This window comes from Marmota marmota, unplaced genomic scaffold, assembly GCF_001458135.2.
Source record: "Marmota marmota marmota unplaced genomic scaffold, marMar, whole genome shotgun sequence".
NCBI lineage: Eukaryota > Metazoa > Chordata > Mammalia > Rodentia > Sciuridae > Marmota > Marmota marmota.
In genome coordinates, this window is record NW_026000051.1 from 7,359,013 (window position 1) to 7,377,997 (window position 18,985).

The following is an 18,985-nucleotide window of genomic DNA, read 5'->3' on the forward strand; positions in this document are numbered from 1 at the left end:
TCTGAATGATTTAATCAACAGGCTTAGCTGACACATTGGATCTGAGATATAAGAATAAGATCAGGAGTTCACTTTTTTTAAATATATATTTTTAGTTGCAGATGAATACAATATCTTTATTTTTATGTGGTACTAAGGATTGAACCCAGTATCTCACACATGCTGGGCAAGTGCTGTACCGCTGAACTACAGTCCCAGACCCAGGAGTTCAGTTTTATACATGTAAAATTTATTTGAGGTATCAAGTTGAGATGTTCAGTAGGCAGTTAGATAAATGAGTTTGGAGTTGGGGGAGATTGAGAAATAAATTTAAACTTGATAGGGCATATTTGGATTTGAAGTGATAAGATTGAAAGAGATGAGCAAGGATGACATCAAGAAAAAAAGTGAATGAAGAAGTCCAAGGCCTGAGCTCTGGGCACTTTAAAAGGAAGAAGTCAGCAGGAGCCTGAGGAGGATCCAGTGGTACAGGGGAGTGGCTGATCAGAAAACACAGAGTAATGTGAGGAGGCGGAGGCAATCACAAGTATGAGGTGATACTTACAGGTCAACTGAAGATTGATTATTGATGTTAGCAGTCAAAAAAAGAGGTCATTGATGTGACCACTGGTATATAAGTGGTTTTAGAGAAGTGATGGGATGAAAGTTTGATTGGCTTGAGTCCAAGAGAGTTGGGGGCAGGGAGAGGAACTGGTAGTAGTGAGCATAGACACTTCCTTTGAGGAACATATCTAGAAGGAGAATGAGAGATGGGGTAGTAGCTGTTGGAGAAGGAGCTTGACCTTTTAAAAAATGTTTGCAGAAATGATAGCATGTTTGTATACTGATGAGAAAGATCCAATAGAGAGGTAAAATTAATTTTTTTTATTATTGGTTGTTCAAAACATTACAAAGCTCTAATTAAAAGGGAGAATTGATGGAGATATATCGGAATTGTTAAGAGGGGATGGGATCTTTCTTCACAAATGGATAACAGTGGCCTTTGTAAGGGGCAAGGCCAGTTATTCTCATAATAGGATGAAGACAGAGTCTATAGGGAGAGGGACTGGATGGGTATAGGTGATAGAAAGGGTCCTGTGGGAGTTCTCTTCTGATTGCTCTGTTTTCCCAGTGAAATGGCAAATAAGATAATAGCAAATGAGGATAAAGAGCATTGGAGGTTTGAGGGGAGAGGAGAAAATATGAAATAGCCCTGAAAAGAGCAAGAGGATAAATGAGGGAAGGAAAATGTGGTATGGTTAGCTGAGTTGTACTAAACCCCACTTCTGGTTGATAATCATGAATTATTAAGATCGTTTATGTGAGATTGTTTTGTTCAGCCACAGTCAGCTACAGGGGTGCAGTTGAGCAGCTGGATTTAATGAGGATCAGAGGTTGACCAAGTAAAGATGACAAAGTGAGAGGCACAAGGGAGCTGAGGATATATATAAGGAATAGCTATAACAATAGAATGTAAGCTGGGCTGGGAGGACAGTGTAGACTGGAGACAGATGAAGGCAGTGGAAGGGCTGGTAGAGTGTGAATCCTTATGAGACTGAAGAGAACAGAGAATGAATCAGCAAGTGACCAGGAGAGGTCATGACTAGAGACTGAGATGCTTAAAATTGTGATTACTGAGGGGGGTTTAGAATAGATAACAGTAGAGTTTAGTGTTTGGATAGGAGAGTTGAGGTTGGATAGAAGATAGGATTTTGGGGGATAGGAGGCCAAGGAATGAAGAGTTTGGGGATTTGGTAGGATCGTTTATGTGAGTGGCAAAACCCGTAAGATGTGGTGGGAGTAGTGTAAAGTGAGTCTGAGTGTGCCAGGATCTATATCGCTGAAGGAAGGAGGAGTAACCTTGGGATTAGTAGATGACAGCAAAGCAGAGCAGGGAGAGGGAATGGTCTGGTGACCTGAGGTTAAAATCTGGGGTTTTAGAGAAGGAAGAAGAGAGGATGGTCTGGAAGTGGCAACAAGGAAGAGTCCACCTATTCCACCCCCAGGTCAGGGGGGAGGAGGGCAGAGAAGAAACATCACCACTTGAGAGGACTCCAGAGGAGCCCATTCTTACTTGGGTCCCAGTAAGAATGTAAGAATGAGAAGGGAATTTATGCATGAGAGGCTGAGAATTTGCTGCTGGCTGACCACAAGTGCCAGAAAGCAAGTGTTGTGGGCTGAAGGGAGAGTGTGTGTGTGAGGGTGCAGTGTTGTGCTATTCCTTTGGCGACCTCATTTAAAATTCATTTTGCTTTTGATGGAGGACATGGTTCTTTGTCTTTTAATTTTTTAAAAAGTGCTAGTATGGGGCTAGGGTTGTGGCTCAGTGGTAGAGCACTTGCCTAGCATGTGTGAGGCACTGGGTTCGATTCTCAGCACTACATATAAATAAATAAAATAAAGGTCCATTGACAACTAAAAAAAACTTTTTAAAAAGTGCTAGTGTGATTGAATGTTAAGTCGTATAAGACTGTACAGTTGGTCAAAAGTATAAATTGTTATGCCTTAAGCACATCTTTTGAAAAGGTCTGATTGGGATTCTGGGAAGAGGAGAAAGATGACAAGAACTTGTCAGGTTTTGTGGGAAAGTGAATTGATTAGACTAATTAAACTTGGAGATTAATAATTAAGAAATGGAGAGGAAATTGGGTAGGTTGTCTTAATGGTAAGGCTAAGGACTCTAGACCAGCTTTATAACATAAAGGTCTTGAAACATGAAAAGTGACGGGTGGGCAAGAGACAGGAGAAGGGGACTAGAGATTCAGAGGCCAGTCGAAGGAACCACTGTAGATTAAGTCAGTGGTGTCAAAAGGAAGATCCCAACTGTTGTTGAAGGGAAGCTGAGAAAACTGTGGCATGTGCGGACGGAAGGAAGGGATTTGAGGGGAATGGAGGGTGGAAAATGGACTTTAATGTTCAATGTGGTCCACGTAACCAGGTGGCCCTGAATAGCCAGGGGTGCTGTGGCTGGCTTTCTCTGAACTATTTCACGCGTGGTTTGGACTGAGGTCAAGTTTAAGAGCTGGGATAACCTCTTATTCTTAACTTATCTTTGGGGACTCCATGGTAAAAATTTTCCTTATCTATTTCTATTTCCTCTGCCTACTGTCTGTACAAAGGTTGATCAAGATTTCTTCCTGAGTTTGTCCAAATGGTGAGTAACTGATATACATAGATCCATTAGATGATTTCTCTTGGAAATTTGAATCTTGGGTGGAAAAAAAAAAGCCATTACAGTTGACTCCCTCTAAGGTCAGTGCCTTGAAAGATGTCCATTGAGTCCAGCTCATGGAGTCCTATTCCGGGGAAGTCATCTGAGTTCTCTTCTTCCTCAGGCCAGGTTGTTAGGTTTTCCTTGGATTCTCTGAACTCCTTCAAATTAATTAATTCAATCCATTCTGCTCAGGACACTGTTTCTGTTGTGCTTCCTAAGGCACTGACTGATTCTCCAAGTTAAAGAATGATTCTGTTCTGAAAGTGCTGGACTTTCTATGGTGCCTATTTAATTGTTCCCTGTGACCTGAAAATTTAGTTTATGTTCCCAACAATGGAATAAAATGGTGATCTACTTAAAAAAAAAAAAAAAAAGAAACATGAAAAGTGGTATAGGTCCTATAAATTTTTAATGTAGAATTACCATATGATCCAACATTCCACTAGTGGCATATACCCAAAAGAAGTGGAAACAGGAACTTGAACAGATATATGTATGCCCATATAAGCAGACCAATAAACAGTAGGTGAAAGGTTAAAATCACCCAAATATCCATTGATGGAATAATGCATAAACAGTGTGGCATATACATAATGGAATTTTATTCAGCTTTAAAAAGGAACAACATTCTGACACATGTTGCAACATGGAGGAACCTTAAAGACATTATGCCAAGTGATGTAAGTCCATCACAAGGGGACAAATGCTGTATGATTCCACTTTGATGAGGTTTCTATATAAATTATATAGAAACAGAACACAGACGGTGTTTGCCAGGGGCTGGGAGGAGGGGATAATTAAGAGGTGGCATTTAATGGGTTTAAAGTCTCAGTTGGGGAAGATGAAAGGTTCTGGAGATAGATTGGTGGTGATTGATGCATAACAGTGTGAATTACTTAATGTCACAGTGCCATGCACTGGAAGTTAGTTCAAGTGGTAAATTTTATGTCATTATTTTGACACAGTTTGAAAAAGTGATATTTAGTATGTTAACCACTTCTGATAATATAGAGGTAGTAGGCAGCAATATGCCTGGGAGAGAGAGGCAAAATTTTGGTAAAAGAAAATCTTCTCTTGACAGGCACAGTGTGTTTCACTTGTGGAGATGTCAGCTTTTATCTGTGCTATATGCACTAGGTTGCTCTTAGCACTAGGGTTCTGAGTATGGTTCAGAGGAACTAGGAAACACATTTTCTTAAGGAGGAAAACATTTTTTTCTCTGTTCTTATTTACTGTTTAATTTTTTTTCATGGATGATACAAAGATAACATCTAGCCTTCAAAATTATCCTGTTTTTAATGAGTTCATCTTCTAAATATTGTGTTCACTAGTTGGGTGCTAGTTACTTTGTAGTCTTTTTATTTATATCCTGAACTTGGCAAAGGAATTTAAATAAAGGAATTGGAAAGCTCTCATTCATAATCTGCTAAGGCCTATTTCATGACAACATGTTTTAGTTATTTGTCCAGATGTATTCTTATTGTTGAGTCACAATAATGACTAGAAGACAGATCAACATGAAGACATAAATAAATAAAGCCAAAAAAGAAAGCCAGTGTTGGATTCTTTGGATTCGAATGGATCCAGGCTGAATCCCAGCTCTGTTACTTAACTGTGAATTTGCTCTTAGTGAGCTTCACTTTCCTTATTTATAAAATATTAATACATCTTCTTACCTGGTAGGGTTGTTGTAATTAAAGAAAGCAAGTTAAACCACTTATGGTAATATCTGGTATATCGAGGCATTCAGTAAATGGTAGCTGGTAGTGGTATAATTCTCACTGAAAAATGTTAAAATGTTTACTGGACCTCTGTGGGTGAAACCCAGTCTGCAAACTTAGAAAGCAAAGATATTAGCAGAAAGGTCCTTCAATTTCTACATATTCACCTCAGGGTTTCTGTAAATCTGGGAGAGTCCCTAATGCATCTGATGTTTACAGATCGTTAGCAAACAGATGCCAGGAGGCAAAAAATAAACTGTAGCTTAAAGACTTTGGAGCCACTAACAAAGTAGGGAAAATCAGTTTCTGATAAAGTTATAACATTTCTAAGTGAGTAATAGAAGGCAATGGGAAATTTTAATTGAGTTTATAAAAGTTTATTTCAGGAACACCCATATTTCCAATTTGAGGCACACCTATACATCTGTAGCCATTTAATTTATAGTGCTTGCTTATTTCTCCATTGGGGTTAATAACATAACAACAACTAATATTTATTGTGTGCTTACCGCATTCCAATGTGATATTTAGGAAGCCTATAGCATTCAAAGTCTTGTTTTCAATTGGATGTTTTGAAATTGGCCTTTTATCCACTTGGAGAAACAGTATATTTAATGAGTTTATTTTATTTATTCTGTTATACTTCAGATATTTGTTGGGTATTTATAATAGGCAAGACATTTTGTAGGAGGCAAAGCTAAGAAAAACACGGGACCTGGCCTCACAAAATTCTCCTCTTTATACTGTATACTGTTAAGAAGTAAGTATAGTGCATCCTGGAATGAACTTTGGTCTAATATCCCTTCTCTGCCAGCTCTTCCCAGAAGCTTTTTTCCCCTCTGGACAAGGCTAAGTGCTCCTCTGTTAATCCTGTGGAAGAGCTGAGCAAGTCTTGTTTAATTCTGTGTTTTCCAATTAGGGTTAGCTAGACTGCAAACTCCTGGAGGTCAGGAGACTGTGGCTTATTCATCAACTGGGCCAGCCACATCAAGTGATTGAACCATGATTGAATACTAATTTTATAACTTTAGACAAGTTTGAAAAATCCTAGACAAACCTCTTGATTTCTTTGTGTTAAAGTTGTTGCAATGGTCCTGATAGCATAGCTTTCATGAAGGTAAAAGCAGAAATTTTTACTAATGCTAATCACAGCACTGGCACATAGTGGGTACTCCATCAATAGCTTAATATTTGAATCAGTAATTAAGTCATCTCTTTTCACCAAATTTGACAGATGTGATATATCTATTTATGAAGACCATATGCAGTGATGTCACCTTTGTAATACATAAAGGGCACAGCTGTCATTTAGGTTAACTCTAATTATTCACATTGGCATAAAAATGTGACACTTAGGTTGCTCATTCAGAAAGATAGACTAGGGCTGGGGTCTAGCTCAGTTTTAGACCACCTGCCTTAGGCCCTGACCCAGGTTTCAATCCTCAGTATGGCAAAATAAAATGAAAAGATGGGTTAAAGTGAATCCTAGATCATAGAAACATTACATGAAGCCTGATATTAAAGCCATTAAACCAACTTCATCTATGTGTTTTCTATCAATTTGATTCGTTTTAGGACTAAACTCTTAACTAATTTAAAAAGCTCCTAAATATTAGAATTTAAATAGTAATAAAAATTGAAAGCTAAGATATGCAGTAGGGAGAAGGCATCCCCACCCCACCCTGTTTAGCATACATTTACCCTCTTTTCCATTTTAAAGCCCTTTTTGGAATTTCTCTTATGTTTTGCTTTTGGGTACACATGACATAAATTTGGTTAAGGATCATATTTATATTCCTTTTGTAGATAAAGTTATGAAAAAATTTCAAATTATTGGTAGGCAGTGGCATTTTCTGGGTGAAATCCATCAGCACTCTCCAGAAGGAAATTTGAAACTCTAGATTTTACTGTATAATGTCAATGGACTCATTATTTGTAGAAAGCTGATGCATTTAGGACTTGTTGATTCACTTAATTGCTAACTGTACAACATTCATAACTCCAACAACTGAAAACAATAGGTCAGTATCTGCTGTTTATGCATAAATAGTCACATTGTAGCAGGATATGTCCAAAGGCAGAGTATGTTAGTCGGAGGAGGAATGGGGCATGTGAATGGTCCCATTGCTTGCCATACCAAGGTGGGTTTTGCTCTTTTCCTTCAAAAATACTCTTTGTGCTTTTATTATAGGTGTAGATGGTCAACTGTTTCTATGTTATCAGGCTGGCTACTGTTGAAATAGTATTTAATTGTATTTTAAATTCCAATGTTAGGGAGGGGGATGCCAGAACAGAATTGTGGTTTAAAATTGGGATGATGAGTCCTAATTAGAATAAGTTATAATCCAAGTGTATATAATGTGTCAAAATACACTACAATCATGTATATCTAAAGAGACCAAATAAAAAATGATCTTAAAATTGAGATGATACAATGTTTTTCTATCTTACAGTTTCATGATTCACAGTTAATATATGGAATAGATTTTTTTTTAAGTTACAGATTCCTTTATATACTGAAACCAAATAAATGTTTATTTAAAGTTCTTAAAAATGATTTTTCCTAGTTTGTGAGTTAGACTCCTTTGAAATTTTAATGGTAAATCTGCATTTTAAAACCAGTAACTTAAAAAAAATAGTAATTTTTAATTTAGAAATGTTTGAAAGACAAAGTCTTTTTTTTTCATCACCAAGGAAAACCTGTTGATTTTTTAAAAATATGTAAAATATTTGAAGCAGTCCTCTTAAAAATATGCTCTTTAATAAGTAAATTTTAACTATCATAAAAGGAATAATTTATTAGAATAATTGTATTCAGTTAAAGTGCTGAACTAATTCAGATATTTTACAATATAAAGTAAATGAAGCTGAATTTTTTTGTAACTTTAATAGGTTTAATAGGCAATGTCCTTGAAGTTTTTTATTTAGCTCAGTCCAGTTTGTAGTCACACTATCAGGAAACTTTAATTCTGCATTATGCAACATTTAAAAAAAAACTTTTCCTTGCAGTTTAAAAGAAAGTTTATTTCTGAATGTGTTTTGGGAAAGATTGAGCTGGTCTTCACAAGGTAGCACAACTTCTTAACCATTTTCTGAGTCTACATTTTTTATGTGTGAATCTGGAAAATGCCATTAATGAAAGAATAGTGGAGTGGTCTTTATCCTGTTTGCAGCATATTCCCATCTTCTCATCTGGAAAATTAAATCTGATTACAGCTTGGATTAACATTTAGAGTTGTGGGAAGAGGAAGGTAGTATCTTAAACTCCATGAAATTGAACAATGAGATTATATCATTTATAGCTAATGTTAAAGTCCTACTTTTTTAAAGAGCAGATTTTTAAAATTATGAATTATGAATTTATGTTAAGTATTTTGTTTCTTATAGACTGAAATATCTTAGATAATGATTGGACAAATTCAGGAGGCATTAAATGTAATGTTTTCTGCCTTGATACTTGACATGTTAAAAGTGAAAGCAGTGTGGATTACCATGTTTACTGCTACGTTGGCAGCTTCTCTTAAATTTCCTAAAGAAGCTCCAGTTATAGAAGTTACTGACATTTGGCCAATATGCAGTTATTACTAATTTCAAACAAACGAAGTCAGTATATTTTTAAATCAATTAAATAATATGTCATGCATTAACTCTTCAAGTAGAGTCATTTGTGTGATGGAGAGGGAAATGGGGAAATAATTTGGTCGTGTGTGTGTGTGTGTGTGTGTGTATTCATTACTAGTTACTGATGTGCAAACAAGCCCTCATATATAACTATGGTGCTTTTATGAATTATTTTGTATTTCTGTTGTAAAAGATCTGTCTACCACGTTTTCTAGGAACTTTAAGCCTAAGGCAGAACTCAAGGATTTTGGAGCCTGTGTAAAATAATTTATAGCACCTTTCCAGTAAGTCTTGCCCAAACTCTTATTCTATTAATTAAACATCCTGTGGCAATCTGGTATATCTTAAAGATTTAAAAGTATGTATGGAAGACTAGAAAGCATAGACCATTGAGATGGAAGAAAATTAGCCTTTCTTAAAAAAAAAAAAAAAGAAAGAAAGAAAGAAATAAGACATCTTTGTTCCATGTCCCCCCTGATGTGAAGATGTAGCCTTTTATGCATGGTTATATTCTCTGCCTGAATGAGATTGTGCTGTTGGGAGTCCTATCTTGTGAAATGTCTTGTTTAAAATATGGAAATGCTTCTTGTGGTCCTCAGGTGAGTAGTGCATATATGTTTCTATGGGGACAACCTTGTAGATGGCAATGATGCTGGGAGAGGTAGGACCCATTACATTGACATAATGTGAAATCTCTTTAAGAGCCAACTGCCTCTTTTAGGGCTGTTTAGTAAAAGGTATGTGGACTCTATCATGTATTGTTGGCAAGATATTTTAAATGCTATATTTGCTGTTGAAAAATATTTTCCTGGGAAATGATGAAATTGATTTTTAAATTTGTAAGAAACTATGATTTAAATTAGGAGAAAGTTGCTGAGAGAGGAGGATAAGGAAAGAAGAGTGTTCTGTGTACCACTCTATTATGTTCTTAATTTTCTGTCAGCAAGACAATTCTTAGGAAAAAGCCTGACATATGCTGATAACTCTGTTCTTACTGCCAATTGCCTAAGCAAATTGTTGTATTACTTTCTTCCATGGAAGTACTCTCATCCGCAGATTTTTGTGTTGAAAGTTAGCTGTTTGGTGACACTGCATTTGGCAATGAGCATACAAATGTGAGAAGGTGTTTTGGAACATTAGCAATTATAGTATTGGATGGTGGATAAAGAAATAGATACATAAATATTAGACCAATGCAGTTTTCCAGTATATGTTATTTTCCATATAAAGATATAGAACATTTCATAAAATGTTCCCAGACCATTTAAAACTCAAAGAAATGCAGCTGACGCAATGAAATACATAGAGTACTTGTAAAAACATACAGACACGCAAGTGGATTGCTGCCAGACAGAAAATTTAAAGGCGGTTTGCTTAACTGCAGGGTGCTAGGTTTTGTACATGTGCCATGCTGAAACTGTTAGTAAGGCGGGTGTTGTGTTGCTTGAGAAAAGCAGACTGTATTTAGACCTTTTTAACTCAGATGTTTCCAATGCCGATGTTTTGGTGACATTATGGCATTGTGATCAACTCAATGTGAAACAACATTTCAACCTCCTGTGCAAAATAGAGATTTTAGGAAAACTCAAATAAATTGTTTGCAGTCTCTGTGTTAATTTTTGTAAAATGGCTTTCATAGTTTTATTAACTATCAGACTGGATCTTTGAGCTAATTGAATGGAACTTTATAGGGTGGACGTTAGTTTTTAAAAGCATTGCTTTTTTTTTTTTTTTTTTTTGAGTACTGTTTTAGAGAATATTAAGGTCTCTTGAGTTTTGCTTTTTATAAGCCTCAGGGACTTTAAAGAGAAGTAAACAAAAGTTTTATGCTTGTATTGTAGTAAATAATCATGCATATGTTACCTTGAAACCTTATTCTGTTAAAATTTGGTACTCTTACTTGAGGAATAGCCTTGGAACAGCTGAAGGAGTTTAATTGATGGTGTTTATTTCCCTGTCATTGAGGTAGTGGTGAGGATGATATGGTTGGTATGGCCTATATGTTGGCATGCTATAGCCATCTTTACCATCAGTGTATTAAAATAGGTAGGTTTTTCTTTTTGTCCATTCCTTCTTCTTTTCAATTCTATTATATGTATTTATGAATAAAATAATTTTAAAGTGACAAGTCTGATGTTAATATAGTTTCTTTTTAACAGAGTTGATTGAAAAGTTTTAAGAACCTTCTCCCACCCATGAATAAGAAACTTAGTTTTTTAAAATTAAAGAATATACCACAAATGGTAGTTCCTAATTTTATCTCTTCACAAAATAGTGATAGAAAAATAAGTCTTTGGTTTTATTTCTGTCTGTGTTTTGTGGTTCCCAAGAAGCATAGACTACTGCAATAAAGAGAACATGATAGTACGTATTTATATAGGAGTCATATCTGTATGAAATTTTGTACTTGAAGAGTGTTAACCACATGACAATTGGAAGAAAAAGAATAAGCCTTAGATGATTTTGTGGTTTTTCCAACCTCTATTTTATTATGTCCCTCAGTGACTTAGACCTACATATTTTTGGTATCTGGATCAAATTTTAAGTTGTTTGTGTATGTTAGGAATTAAATCCCTAATGTTTTAAGGTCCTTTCCTTCTCCCTCTTCCCGGTGGTATACTTTTAGAGGTTTGTTGCGCAGCAGACTGTCCTCTGTATCCTGCTAGCTATTTCTTCTTTGTAGAGTTCAGGTTAAGCATCAGTAATCTGGAAATCAGAAATGCTCCAAATTTCAAATTTCAGTGGATGCTCAACCACTGAAGTCTGTGCAAATATTCTAAAAATCAGAAAAACTTCAAAATCTGTAACACTTCTGGTCTAAAGCATTTCCAGGTAAGGGATACTCATTCTGTAGTTTTCTTGTCACACTGTTGGCACCATCTGGTTTCCTGTCTCATGGGAACTGAATCCTTGTGTGGTTTCAATCCTTCTGGCTAATGATAAGCAATAGCTTCTTCATCTGGCCCACCAGAGTAGCCTTGAATGGTACTTTAGGGGGCATTACTCTAGAATTCTGTTAGTCTCCATCAAGACATGTCATGGGTCCCTTGCTAATAGCTGAAGTTGAGTATAAAAAGAGAAATTGATCCCCAGTCTTTAAGCCAACCACAAGATACCCAAGAGCCAAAATGATCTACAAATAGAACTTTTTTGCTCCACCCATTTTGGAAAACTATTTTTGGTGTGATTTTTGTCTCTCTCTACTTTTGTTGTTAGACTTGGAAATTTAAAAAATAACATCCATTGGCCGTAATGACTTGAAAACTGATGTATTCTAGAATTTAAATGTAGTAAGCAAATAGGCCCTTCCTTTTTTCTCGATTCTTTACCAAGTAACCATTAACTGTGCTTTTGTATTATGATTTGGAAGCATTTAACTTTTACATGGATTCACTTTCCCAGAAAAGTAAATCAGTGTTATAAATTGATGTTTTAGAAGTGAAAAGTGATAGTATATATTGTGAGATCACTGTTAGATGGGAGACCCTTACACACTGAGCTTTTCCATAAGATTTTTTGCATTGATACATAGTTTCCCACATAGATATTATTCTGATCACTCCCCTTTATGTGTTTTTGAAGAACCAAATCTTTTTTATTAGAAAAGATTGAAAGTTTTCATAATCAATAGTAAATGGAGTGCTAATAGCTTTTAATTAGTACAGTTCTGTATTGACTTACAGACATGGAATTGGATTATCTAGCCATGATGATTTAAGAATTAGGTGATACCTTTAGTAATTTCATTTCTAAATAGATGTTCAGGAAAGGTAATTTCAAACCTGTGTATTTTTATAGTTTCTCAGCAAGTATAATTATGTCAGACAGAACATTTCTCATATCATGATATTTGATTACATTGACAAGCTGAAAGTGTTCTGTTTTTAAGGAAAACTTGGTCTACTTTTATCTGAATTTTTATAAGAGTTCATATGTGCTTGGGAGAGGATATGTTTTATTTTCTAAAAGCACTGAGTTTTGCATTTCTTCCTTGAAAGAATTCTCTCATTTTCCCCTTCTCCCCAATCTGAAGCTGGGTGCTCAAACCAACAAGCCAACATCGTAACAATGAAATGGAGACAACTGATTATAGAAGAAAAGTCAAACAGGTTTAAGACTCATTTTCTCTGGAAAAATATATTGAGGGCAATTTGCAGCTGGCAAGATTTTTTGCATTAGGTAATAGTCTAAAGTTAACAGTAGCATCAGGTCTTTAAAAATTTTCCTTTTTATATTTCTGGAGGAGGGTAATAGAAGTGCCTTGCCGAGCCCTTCCTTGTGCTCATCAACATAGCAGCCTCAGCTGCCCCCCTTGGATCCCCTGCCAGGGCTGCTATCATCTTCTGATCAAATATTAATGTGTGATCCTCTGCTTGCTCACTAATCCAAAGCCAATTAATATTATCTGTCAATTATTTACAGATCCTGAGGTGCAGAGGCAATTCCCGGAGGACTACAGTGACCAGGTTCGGAATGCGTAATTAATTTTTTACATGACAAAATTTATTTCAGAGTTGTTCAACATATTATTACTGTTCTTTTTACTGAAAGAGATAAATGAATTTTTAGAAGGGAAGAAAAGCAGTAATTAGGAACCAAAGACAAAAAGTAGAAAATTGAAGTAGGATTTGAAAATATTAGTGCTAGATTTGGGTGTTTCCTTTAGAGGGGGAAATGTTCAGAAACTCAGTGTGAAAATTTATCACAAATTTCACGTTTTACTTTGAGGTATGTTCCAGTCTGCAGTTCATTAGGAAATCCTTTTTGGATTGCCTGTGAACATTTTCCCTCCCTTTTAATGCTGTTTAAGCAGTCAAGAAGCAGTATAACCAAAAGGAGAGTGAAGTTATAACATTTCCTGGAATCTGAAATGGATGATGAAACTGTCAGTTACAGTAGCACTGGAAGAAGATGATACATATGCAGGAATTGTCTTAGGGTGAAGATGATTCTGATGATGGGAGTGAAAGTTCAGTTTGGCCGTTTGGTTCTGCCATCTCAAAATTCCAGCATTCTTAAAACAGAATGGAGTGGAAGGAACTATTTTACTCATGAAGTAGTGCTGAAGTTCTGATATCACTTTACTTTTTATAATAAATTCCATGTTATGCATTCAGGATCCCATTTTCTTTTTTTTTTCCTCTTTTTTTTAATATTTAATTTTTAGGTGTAGATGGACACAACACAATACCTTTATTTTTATGTGGTGCTGAGGATCAAACCTGGGTCCCGCCTGTGCTAGGCAAGCGATCTATTGCTGAGCCACAATCCCAGCCCCCAGGATCCCATTTTCTACATTGCGAAATATTGAAGATGTTTTGCAGCTCTATTTGGCACCTTACATTTTTAGTTCAAATGTACAATTTGGTATACTTTTAAAAGCATTTTTTAGATAAAAGTATCCCACAACTTTATAAAACCTTTCACATGAAAGCTATTGTACACAATCAAAGTGTGTTTTTGAAGCACATTCATTTATTTTTCTATTAACAGTCATTAAATGAGGGAAAGCATAATGGAATAGAAATATCTACTACAGTAGAAATAACACCTTTGCATTATGGCCTGTCATATAGAAAGCAGTGTATCTGATACATCTTTATGTGTATAAGGATCATAATGGGATTAGTAATATAACTGGATAAACAAGAGGTTTTGTAATGAGATTTTATAGTTTAAGAACCTAAGAGGACTGGTCTGGTTTGCTTTGTATTTTCTCTCCAAACTAAAATAAGATTGTTAAAAATCTTAAAAACTTCCCATTCTACCTCTGGCTTCATCTTTCACCAGGAGAGTTAAATTTTTATCTTGCTTTAAATTTCCATAGGATTAAGTCCTTTGGGTTTAAACTACAAAATTAGAAGATTATAGAACCTTTTCATTAATGAGGTGGGTTTTTTTTAATTTAAAATAATGTCTAAAGAGCAGAAAAGTATTGTTTGGAATACACTTGAGGCCATAGCTCTTAAGAAAATTATTGTTCTAAAATCTTGTGTCTAGATAGATGACCTTTGTGGTCCCATGTTCTGAATTACCCAGTGAGAGAAAGTTTTGTGCGAAAAAACTTAAAATAGCATAGTTACCATCTGGGTCTGTTCCTTTAAACATAGTTTCTTACTATATCTGAAAATTTTTGAGCAACATGATTTTTTTAGTATAACTTTAAAAAATTGCATGGGTAATATGTTCATAACAAAATGCAGGAAATGTAGGTAAAGCAAGAATAAATTAAAAAGAATGGAAAGAAAGAAAATATAAATCTGCTATTTTACTATTCATAGATAACGACTGTAATGTTTTGGTATTTATCTTCCATGTTTATGTCTCTGAGAATGTGTATATGTCCATGTGTTTGAGGAAGGTGTGTATATGTGTGTACTTGTGTGTGTGTGTGTGTGTGTGTGTGTGTATATATATATGTACAGAGATAAATATAGCCTTTATCTATTCTGTTACTTCATATGGAGCCCACTTATTAGATATTATTGTTATGAATTTAGTTCTCTTCAGTTTGGTCAGTGGATGGTCTTACAAGCATTTCATATATTGAAGTTGGAATAATTAAAATTACAGTAGGAATCCAAAGAATAATGGCTTTAGTTATTTTACAAGTGCGCATAGGTTAGTAGCATTTGTTTTCTTTGTTCAGCTCAATGATATATAAGTTTGAAATTTGGAGACTAGTACTCCTGGGTTAGATGTAGACTTTTAAGAGTGAGTACCTCACTCTTCATAGCAGCTCCACCAACTTGAGATGTGATTTCCCTTCTTAACCTTAATCTCAAGAAATGTAGAATGAAGGATTTATTTTGTTTTTGAAGATGCTACCTCTAAATTCCCCCAAATTTACTTGAGCATTATATCTATTGCTATGTAGAAGGAGAATGGCTTATTTCTTATTTACCTTTTTCATCATTTAGATTCTAATTTTGTATGGTTTTTTTCCCCATTTTTAGCAATTGTTGGAATAAAGCAAACTGTCTTTCTACTTGGTATAATAATATAAAAAAATTCTTAGGAATATTTCTATTATTTACAAACTGTAAATGCTGAATATGCTCATCTAGACATTTCTAGTATTAAAACATTTATGATATGATCCTTAAGGGATATTTGAGATAATTGACCACAAAGAAGCACTTATTACTGCACACACAAGTGCATATGCACACAACTCCCCCTCACCCCGCCCCAGTTTTCCTTCCCCATTCACCTAAACTACCCATGCTTGTTTTTACATATAGTGTATTTCCCATGTACCAGCACACTTGATCAGAGAGGCTTGCTGCTGCTAGATGTTTTATTCTGTGTGTTCTTTGTACCTTACAGTAAAAGAATCTGTCACAAATTATTGTGGCTCACTGCTTTAGAAACTGAGAAAAAAGGGAGGTTAGATTGACATCTGTGACTGAATAATGATGACCAGCCTTTTGGCTCTCCTTGAGCCACAAAGCTAGCACTGCCTTTAGAGTGGAAAAAGAAGTAAGAAGAAAGGGGAGGGATAAAAGAGAGTTACAAATCTGTGGTCCCAGAGATGTATTACTGTTGGGCCAGTTGTCTGCGTGGTATGATAATCCATTTTGATCTTCTCTGTCTTAATTGTCTGCTAAAGACAAATGGGCAGTAAAAGTTCATCAGTTTCATCCTTTTGCTTCTCGTTTAGAAGCAGAATAAATGATCCATCACTACAGAGGAAGCCTTTCTTTCTGTCACGGAAGTAATGCAGACCCAACACGTTTTATTAAAATGTTTTCCCCTCATTATTTCAGTCCTCTCAGCTCTGATAGATCTTACTGTTTCATAAAAAATGTAATCTGAAATGTAAATAAGGGTCTTGATACAGAGAGAAGAAGTAATGAGCAGCCTGAGCCACATTTTAGGACTCTTGATTATAATTACTGACAAAGTGATTTTTCTGTGCCCCATTTTTTTCCCTCCTTAAGTTGTCCGTGACACCCTCAGACCACAATGACATCTATGGTTTAAAACCATTAAATCATTGTAACACTCAATATTTCATTTCAGATCTGGAAAGCCTGTTATCTTTAGACCTGAAAATACAGGCTTTGTTAATTCCTGAAAGACACGCAGTGCCTATGTTTTTTTAAAAGAGAAAAACAAACAACAAAAAGGGCAAAAGCAAGGTCTTTTCAGAGTTCATATTACTTATTCATCTGCTTTTGTTTAAAGCTTAGCTAGTTTAAATACTAAAGATCAACACTGGTAGGATCCTCACTTGAAAAGGATCCTATACTTTTGAAAAATCTCCTAACAATTTACTTACGAAATTAAAAAAAATTGTAGCGCTCATGAGTATGATATGAAATAGTCTAAACCTTTTTTTTTTTTAAAAAATATATATTTTAGTTGTAGGTGAACATAATACCTTTATTTTATTTTTATGTGGTGCTGAGGATCGAACCCAGTGCCACACATGTGCTAGGTGAATGCTCCACCACTGAGCCACAACCCCAGCTCCCCCACCTTTTTAAAGAGTTTAGATTACTAAATTCCAGATATAATTCTGAGTTCGGGTAGCTTGGTCTAGAATCTTTACAATTTCTTTAAGTAACTTTAGGTAATGTGGTATTTAATAAAAGCCCGCCCAATAGAGAATTTTTATTAAAGAAGGACAGAAGGACAAAAGGACAATGATAATGTATTTTCTCATTTCTAAAAATGGTTTTTCAAAGACAACATGTCAATCAGAGATTAAAAATAAGAAAAACTATGAATATCTTTCAGCCATTAATAAAACCATGAATAACCTTGTAATTAATTAGGTGGATTTATAATTATTCCATTATGTTTACTGTGTTCATTCATAATTATGGAAATAATTGGTAAAACTTATTGCAATTAGTGCAGTTTTAATGAATACTAATTGAATTAAGGGAGGAAAGCAGAGTTAAATTAGAATGTTAGCAAATTATGGTCACCACTCTCATCAAACCCTGTCTTTGGCTTCAAAACATGTATTTTTCAGATTTATAAACATAAGCCTTTAGTAATTATAATGTGTGGAATGAGATAGTTTAAAATAAAAGATATAGGAACCTATCAGAAGATTTCCATATATAGCCTTGTAATGTCTCAAGTATAATAGGCATTAGGCATATTGTGTTACAACATACTGGTTGTAATGTGATTACTTTGTGTACTAAAACATGTAGGATTAATAATTTATATTCACAATTGCACTTTTTATAGTTGGTTTGTTCTAAGAATGATGATTAAGAGTTGAGTGTGCTAGAAGTTGCTTCTCCATTTGCTCAGCCATAGTTTGATGAAGTAGTGAGTGTCTTAGAACTCTTTGAAGAGTGGTTGAGTATACTTACTTTCCTGCCTTAGTATATGCAGATCTCTATTTGGAGTTGCAGGTAATTTTTCTTTCCACTGGCACTGAAACAGAGGTTATAATGAAACCAACAATCTTTATATATTTATAGAAACTATAAAAATTTTATGGAAATCTTTATATAGAAACTAACAGTATTTCTTGTACAAGCTCTACAAGAAATGTAGAAACATGGTACATTGGGAAAAATAAAAAGGTGCCCTTTCTTTTATGGTTTTAACATGGCCTATGTGATTTCAAAATTTCACTATAAGCAGTTAAGCAAATTATGAAAACATACATTAAGTATATACTAAAAAGGAACAAAAATACGTTGTATAACTCGGGCTAATTGTGATGGAAATTGGCATTTCTGAGTTGCATGTAATTGCTTAAATATGGAGTTTTCATCTGTTCATGTTTCAGGTATTCTCTAAAGAAAACATTTCTTAAGTTTTCTGTTACTTGCAAATTATCTATGTAAATCAATTGGAAGATTCAGATTAGAAAGACACTAGAGATAATATTTAAATAAGACTTGGTTTTGAATGTTGATGATGGCCTCATTCTTTTGGTGAGCTCCAACTTATGAAAACTTCTGTGTGATTTTCTTCTTAATTTTGGTAAGCCAGAGACTAAATATTTCTATTTCAAAATTTATTCATAATGTTAATTCATTGAAAGAATATTGTTTAATAAGAAATTACACATGTATTCCACAGTTCCTAAATTTTTTGTTATGGTGAAAGGAAGTCATATTATGCCAACATTATATGACACACATGTGTAATATTCACACAAAGTGTAAAACAAATGATAAAATTTGATTTCATGTCTTTATTAGGCAGGGAAACATAAGCAAGAGATACTTTATTTTATAAAATGTGTCTTTGATTCAGCAATGCTTTTGCCAATTTTTCTTTGTTGATTTGTTTATTTGAGCCATAGATCTTTTAATTAGAATTGAAATTTGGGGTTTTTGCTCCCTTGGGCCTTACAGTCACTGAATTCACAAAGAATAGAATTGGACTTGGGTATATCCCTTTTCTCTTGAAAACATTTGATCTCTCTCTCTCTCTCCCCCCCCCTCTCTCCTTCCCTCCCTCTCTCTCT

General features: G+C 34.9%; 1 protein-coding gene across 21 annotated transcripts in view; it reads left to right on the forward strand.

Annotated features, from left to right (window-relative positions):
- Dennd1a (DENN domain containing 1A) overlaps positions 1-18,985 on the forward strand; it is a 462,364-nt gene that overhangs the window by 71,631 nt on the left and 371,748 nt on the right. For 20 of the 21 annotated variants that reach the window (XM_048813081.1, XM_048813091.1, XM_048813093.1 and 17 more), the window contains one exon: positions 12,958-13,001. The exons of the other annotated variant lie outside the window; for it this stretch is intronic. In XM_048813081.1, the coding sequence (XP_048669038.1) occupies positions 12,958-13,001 (44 nt within the window). The remainder of the gene's footprint in view (positions 1-12,957; positions 13,002-18,985) is intronic. 21 annotated transcript variants of the gene reach the window in all.